Source organism: Herpailurus yagouaroundi, unplaced genomic scaffold (assembly GCF_014898765.1).
Source record: "Herpailurus yagouaroundi ecotype Mexico unplaced genomic scaffold, PumYag 187, whole genome shotgun sequence".
NCBI lineage: Eukaryota > Metazoa > Chordata > Mammalia > Carnivora > Felidae > Herpailurus > Herpailurus yagouaroundi.
The window spans coordinates 16,586,624-16,593,838 of record NW_024412418.1 but is presented as its reverse complement, the minus strand read 5'-3'; the positions used below and the strand labels follow the sequence as shown (position 1 = coordinate 16,593,838).

At 42.0% G+C, this 7,215-nt stretch overlaps 1 protein-coding gene across 3 annotated transcripts in view; it reads left to right on the top strand.

Annotated features, from left to right (window-relative positions):
• The first annotated feature begins 28 nt into the window (after nucleotides 1–28).
• The window catches only part of TRIM44 (tripartite motif containing 44), a 110,797-nt gene continuing 103,610 nt past the window's right edge, over nucleotides 29–7,215 (top strand). Inside the window, exon 1 of one of the 3 annotated variants that reach the window (XM_040495441.1) lies at nucleotides 29–951. In XM_040495441.1, coding sequence (XP_040351375.1) covers nucleotides 283–951 — 669 coding nt within the window. In that variant the 5' untranslated portion in view covers nucleotides 29–282. The remainder of the gene's footprint in view (nucleotides 952–7,215) is intronic. The other 2 variants (XR_005796894.1, XM_040495440.1) reach the window with 2 other exon arrangements.

Here is a 7,215-nt window from a genome sequence, read left to right as displayed (position 1 = left end):
GGGGCGCGGAGCCGCCGCGCCGGAAGTACCCGCGCCGCGGGAGGAAGCGCAGCGGGCGCCGAGCGGCGGAGCCGGCGGGAAGGCCCCTCGCTCCTACGCCTGGCGCGAGCGGGCGGCGGCGGCGGCGCCGCGGCCCCAGGCCTGTCCCGAGACCCGGCGCGGCCAGTTCCTGGGACGGGACCCCTGCGGGGAGGAGGACGGGAGGAGGACGGGAGGAGGCCCCGCGGAGGCCCCGCGGCGAGCTCGGAGGCCCAGCGGCCTGGGCCGCGTCACCGCAGCCACATGGCCTCCGGAGTGGGCGCGGCCTTCGAGGAGCTGCCGCACGACGGCACGTGTGACGAGTGTGAGCCAGACGAGGCCCCCGGGGCCGAGCAAGTGTGCCGAGAGTGCGCCTTCTGCTACTGCCACCGCCACGCCGAGGCGCACAGGCAGAAGTTCCCCAGCCACCACCTGGCCCAGTACGTCCACGGCGCCGCCCCGGCCTGGACCGCGGACGCCCCCGCGCAGGGCGACGCGAAGGCAGATGCCCAGGCCAAGGTGGAGAATGAGAGGGATGTAGAGAGCGAGGTGGGGGAGGAGAGCGAGTCTGAGGAAGACAGTGAATCCGAAGAAGAGAGCGAGACGGAGGAAGAGAGTGAGGATGAGAGCGATGAAGACAGTGAAGACGACAGTGAGGAAGAGATGGAGGATGAGCAAGAGAGCGAAGCAGAGGAAGACAACCAAGAAGGAGAATCTGAGGCCGAGGGAGAAACGGAGGCAGAAAGCGAATTTGACCCAGAAATAGAAATGGAAGCGGAGAGAGTGGCCAAGAGGAAGTGTCCGGACCATGGGCTCGATTTGAGCACCTATTGCCAGGAAGATAAGCAGCTTATCTGTGTCCTGTGTCCGGTCATTGGGACTCACCAGGGCCACCAGCTCTCCACTCTAGATGAAGCCTTCGAGGAACTAAGAGTAAGTATTGGGAGTTGAGAGCATAGGTCTAGAGGTCAGGACACCTGGGTGTCAACTCAGGTGGGCCACTTGTGGCCACGTTCGCTTTCACCGTAACCCTAAAAAGCCAGTCTATGCAACTTGTTGGGAGCAGTGCTTATTCCCCCTTTTTGGTTGAACTCCTTTGAGAATCAGATGAAAGTTCTGGACTCTGACCCAAGGGAAATATATGTACACACAAAGCTTAGTGTACACTTTTCTCTGGAAAATTGCAAGCCACTGGTCCCTGGATCCCAGGTGAAGCATTCCTTGGGAGTTTTGACTCCGTGTAAGCCAGTTCCCACAACGTCACCTTGTTGAGCCCAGTGCCTTGACTTGGTAAGGCAGTGTCTTTGCCTGCTTGAAAACACGGGAAACTGTGGTTTGGCCAGATGAGTCCAGGTAGTTCCTCTGTAGTGAGGAGCCCCTCGGAGATGGTGGTATCCTATTAAGGTCATACGCACCCTGAGTTTCTTTTAGGTTCTTCATGTGTGATACTTATTTGGAAAGGAAGATGAGAGGTTGGAGGCAAACTTGGAATGCAAGTGGGAGTCCCTGTGTGCTCCGTCTTGATGGGAGGGCAGGACCTTCTATTTTGGACCTTGCTAGTCCCCTGGACGTGTTTGGAAAGTAGTAGACATTAATCAATATTTGCTGGGCGAATGGATTTGCAAGTGATTTGCCTTTTATTTATATTGTGGTTATTTACAGCCAGTGAGAGAAATCGCTGGAGTTAACTAGGGAGGAAACCGAATGATCAAGTTATTAGTGAATGTTGTCATATTATGATGACTGGTTTCCTTAAGCAACCTTGCAATTGCTGGCAATGGAATAACAAATACTTGGTTAATGAGTATCTCTTTTATGAGATTTTCCCTTTTTTATTGTAAAATACGCAGTGTGTGAAAACGTGCACAGTCTAACAAGTCATTATAGAGCAAATTCTGATGTGACCTCTATCCAGATTAAGACATAGAATATTAGTAGCAATATTGAAGCCCAGTGTCCTTTCCAATTATAACCAGTTCCCATTCCCAGTAACCATTATCCAACTTCTGAGGTGGTATTTCCTTGCTTATCTATCCATGCATGCATGCATGCATGCATCCATCCATCCATCCATCCATCCATCCATCCATCCATCTGTCCACCCATTCTTAAACTTACTTGAACTTGACACAATTGATACCATATCGTTATTGTGCATTCTTTTGAGTTATGCTTCATTTTTTCAACACTGTGTTTCTGAGATTTGTCCCGTGGGTGGCTGTGGTTTGTTCGTTTCCATTGTTGTGTAGAATTCGATTTTATGACTGTGCCACAAGTTACCTGTTCTGTCAGTGATGGAAATTTGACTTACAAATTCTGGAGTTTCTGCCTATCATAAACAATGTTGGTATGGACATTCTTGTTCAAGTCTCCTGGTACATATCTGCATATGCTTAAATGGAATATAAACCTAGGAGTTAGATTGTCCGGTCACAGACTGTGCATATCTGAAATAATACCAGATGTTGCCAATTATTTTCCAAAGTGGTTGTACCAGTTTACATTGCCAGGAAGAGTATGTGAAAATTCCTGTTGTTCTGTATCTTTAGGACTTACTATTATAGAATTTAAAATTTTTGTCAATTTTGTGGATATGTGATAGTATCTTCTTGTGGTTTAAATTTGTATTCCTCTAGTTACTGAGGACTTTGTGTATCTTTTGTATTTCTCCTTTGGTGAAATACCCTTTCAGTTTTTTTGTTCGTATTTCTATTAGGTTGTCTTTTTCTCATTAACTTATAGTCGTATTCATGTATTTCTTTGACTTCTTTGTTGTTTATAAGGGTTGAAAATATCTTTGTTTTTTAAATTATGTCTTGGGTAGAAGTTGTTCATTTTAATGTAGAATTTATCAATAATTGCCTTTATTGTTAGTGCTTTTGTGTTTTATTTCACTTAGTATTGATTTCTGTGTGGTGGAAGTAAGGACTCTATTTCATTTTTTCCCTATACAGGTAGCCAATTGCTCTAGCAGCATTTATTGAAAAGTCTGCCTTTTCTACACGGATTTGCTATACTACCTGCCTATATGTGTGTGAATGTGTTTCCTGGGTCTTCTATTCTGTACCATTGATCTGTTAGTGTATCCCTGTGTGAAAGACATGTTTTCTTAGTTATCATAGCTTTGTAACAAGACGTAATATCTGGTAGAGCAAGTCCTTCCACTTTGTTCTTCTAGATGGGTATCTCAGCCAGTCTTGGCCTTTTATATTTCTTAGAACAAACTGTAGCCTGCAGGACATTTTTTGTATTGCATTTAGTTTATAAAGCAACATATGAAGAATTAACATCATTACAAGATAAAGTCTTCTGGTATGTTTATTTTGGTCTAAATTGCTTCATGATAAAGTTTTATAGTTTTTTTTTTTTTTTTTTCTGAAAGATCTTGTACCTCATTGTGAAATTTATTCCTGGACACTTAAAACTTTATAGTATTGTAAAAAAATTAAATTTTTAAAAATGTTTATTTACTTCAGAGAGAGAGAGAGAGCATGAGCGGAGGAGGGGCAGACACGCACGCACGCATGCACACACACACAGAACAAAGCAGGCTCTAGGCTCCCGAGCTGTCAGCACAGAGCCCTACACGGGGCTGGAACTCACAAACTGTGAGATCCTGACCTGAGCCGAATTTGGATGCTTAACCAACTGAGGTGCCCCCAAAACTTGTTTTCTAATTGTATATAGAGGTATGATTAACTTTTATGTATTGATTTTTGTGTTAAAATGTCTGCTAAATTCTCTTAAATATTCTAATAATGTGTAGATTTATTCTACATACATGACCTTATTATTTGCAAAGAGAGACACTTTTTGTTTCTTTCCAATCCTTATATGTGTTTTTTCTTGCCTATTGCTTCAGATAGGACTTCCAATATAATGTTGAATGTAAGTAATAGTGGGTATTGTGGTCTTGTTCTAATTGATGAATAATTTACAACATTTCACAAATAAGTGTGGTAATATATTTATATATTATATATATCACAGATATATTTCATCAGATTAAGAAATTTCCCTTTTTTTTTTTTAATGTTTATTATTTGAGAAAGAGACAGAGAACAAGCAGGGGAGGGGCAGAGTGAGAGGGAGACACAGAATTGGAAGCAGGCTCCAGGCTCTGAGAGCCCGACGCGGGGCTCGAACCCACAGATTGCGAGATCATGACCTGAGCTGAAGTCGGCCGCCCAACCGACTGAGCTACCCATGTGCCCCAAGAAAGTTCCTTTTTAATCCTAGTTTAAAAATTTTTCTTAATATTGAATGGATACTGAATTTTGAATGGTTTTCTTGCATCTATTGGGATGTTCATGTGATTTTACTTTTTTACTATGTTGATGTGGTGAATTATATGAATTGATTTTTTCAATTAAATTTAAAAAAGTAATATGTTCTCATGTCTCAAAAGTCTCTTGTTCACCCTTGTACTTTTCACGTGGTGCCCCCCCCCCATGACTATTGGTCACCACTTCTATTAGTTTCTTGCTAAGTTTTCAAATGTTCTTGTATTTGTACACAAAAACACAGGGGTGTGCATATATATGGTCTTATTTCCATCCCTTCATGTCATTATTATTATATTTTACAATTAAAGCAACGTTGCATTTGTGGGAGAAACACAACTTGGTCATGATGAAATATCTTTATGTTTTTAAATTTGGTTCATTAATAATTTATCTGGATTTTTTCACATATTTATGGGAGAAATTAGCTTATAAATTTTTTTTTGTACTGTCCTTACGAGATTTTGCTATCAAAGTTATGTTGGCTTCACGAGTTGTCAGCACAGAGCCTGACACAGGGCTCAAATCCATGAACTGTCAGATCATGACCTGAGCTGAAGTCAGACACCTAACCAACTGAGCCACCCAAGGTGCCCCGTTTCTATGGTATTTTTGATTATGGATTCAATTTCTTTAATGATAATAGGTCTGTACAAGTTGTCTGTTTTTCCTCAGGTCAGTTTTGAAAAGTTACGTTTTACCGTAAGTTTGTCCATTTTGTCTCACTTTTTAAATGTATTAATATAAATTTGTGAATCATATGCTCTTATTGTCTTTCTTCATATTGTAACTATTCTCTTTATTCCTTTGAGAACAGTGAATATGTTGGTCATAATCTGTTTTTGATTTTTCTAGTTTGTGAAGACTTTGTGGATCCAGTATGTGAACACTTTGATGGTGTTTTTCATGTTTATTTCCTTTTGTGCTTTTTTATGTCTGCATAGCTTCTCAATGCCTTTGAAAAATTATTTGTGGAGATTTCCCAAGCCTTGGCACGAAGCTGTATTCTTCGGCATGAAGCTATACTCTTCGAAAGAGGATTTGAATTTGTTTGTACAAAGGCCTGAGGGTACAATTTGTTTAGAACCCCCTTAAACTAAATTAATTGCTTGAGATTTCCTGGACCAAATTTTTAGGAGGTACTGCCCACATTTACAACTTCTTAAAGATTCTACTTTCATCCATTCCCACAGCTCCTCACCCCCTTTTGTTCAGCTCCAAGGCAACACTCCCACAGTCCCCTTTGGAGGGTGAGGCAGTGAAAGGTTTACTTTAGTTTGTCTTTACTCTAGGATTTTACTCTTTGGCAGTTGTGAAAGCATCCCAGGTCTATGTGGATAGGGTCTCTTTTAAATGTCTCACTCTGGGGGAAACCTGGCTGGCTCAGCTGGTAGAGCATCTGACTCTTAATCTCAAGGTCATGAGTTTGAGCCCTACGTTGGTATAGAGATTACTTTAAAAAATAAAAATAAAAAAAATGTCACTCTGAGCATGTCATCAACTTTGCTTTCTCTTACCTTCTCCTCACTTTGCACCCCCAGTCAAATGTACAACGCATTTTATTTCGGATCAGTGAATGTGCTCAGATCAAGAGCTGCTTCCCAGGGACACGTGGGTAGCTCAGTCACTTAAGCATCGGACTCCTGGATTTGGCTCAGGTCATGATCTCATGGGTTCAAGCCCTGGGTCGGGCTCTGTGCTGGCAGCACAGAACCTGCTTGGAATTCTCTTTTTCCCCCCTCTGTTTGTCTCTCCCCCACTCACACTGTCTCTGTGTCTTTCAAAATAAATAAAACAAAAAACAAGAGCTCCTTCCTGTACTCTTCTTATGTTAACGTTGGAGTATTGCTAACTAAACTATGGACATTATTACAGTTCCACCAGTTTTTCCTTTAATGACTTTTGTACCAGGATCCTGTGGTCACATTACATTTTTTGCTTTTGATGACCTTGATAGTTTTGAGGAGTGCTAGTCTGGTGTTTTGTACAACGTCTCTTAGTTTGGATTTGTTTGATGTTTTTCACATGGTGAAACTGGAATTAATGGGGTTTTGGAGGATATAAATTATCTCTTTTGCTTTGCTTTTTTACTTAGTATGTCTGGGAAATAATAGATAACTCTGTTTATTTATTTACAGCTACATATACTCTGTTGTATGTCATTTGTTAAATTCTTTTTTTAAAATATTTTTTAAGTTTATTCTTGAGAGATAGAGAGAGACAGAGCATGAGCAAGGGAGGGGGAGAGAGGGGGGAGACACAGAATCCGAAGCAGGCTCCAGGCTCTGAGCTGTCAGCACAGAGCCCGACGCGGGGCTTGAACTCCCCGAGAGAACGCGATCTCACGAACCGCGAGATCACGACCTGAGCTGAAGCTGGACGCTTAACCGACTGAGCCACCCAGGCGCCCCCATTTGTTAAATTCTTAGTTTATAGTGTATTTTTCAACTCTAGAATGCTTATTTGTTTATTTTTAAAAGATCTTTTAAAAGTTCTTTTGGGGTCTGATTTTATGTCACATTTTCATAATTCTTCTCATGTCTCATGATTTTTCATCTAATACTAGATATTGTGTTTAAAAGAACTGGGGACAGTAGTATTTTCTTTTTTGTCCCTCAGAAGGGGTATATGCTATTTATTCTATTAGGCAGCTAGGATGAAGGGCTAAGGGCTAATTATTTTGATCCAGTAAATATTTGAGCTTGATCAGAGCTTAGTTACAGCTTTAGTTTCAGTTCACTCTGGTTTCAGATGTTTTGAGGCCAATGTACATTTGCTTATTGGAAGAGAGTAAGGCTCTTGGAATATTAAAAGTAGCATAGCATGGGGGCACCTGGGTGGCTCAGTTGGTTAAGTGACCGACCAACTTCGGCTCAGGTCATGATCTCTCAGTTCCTGAGTTCCAGCCCCACAT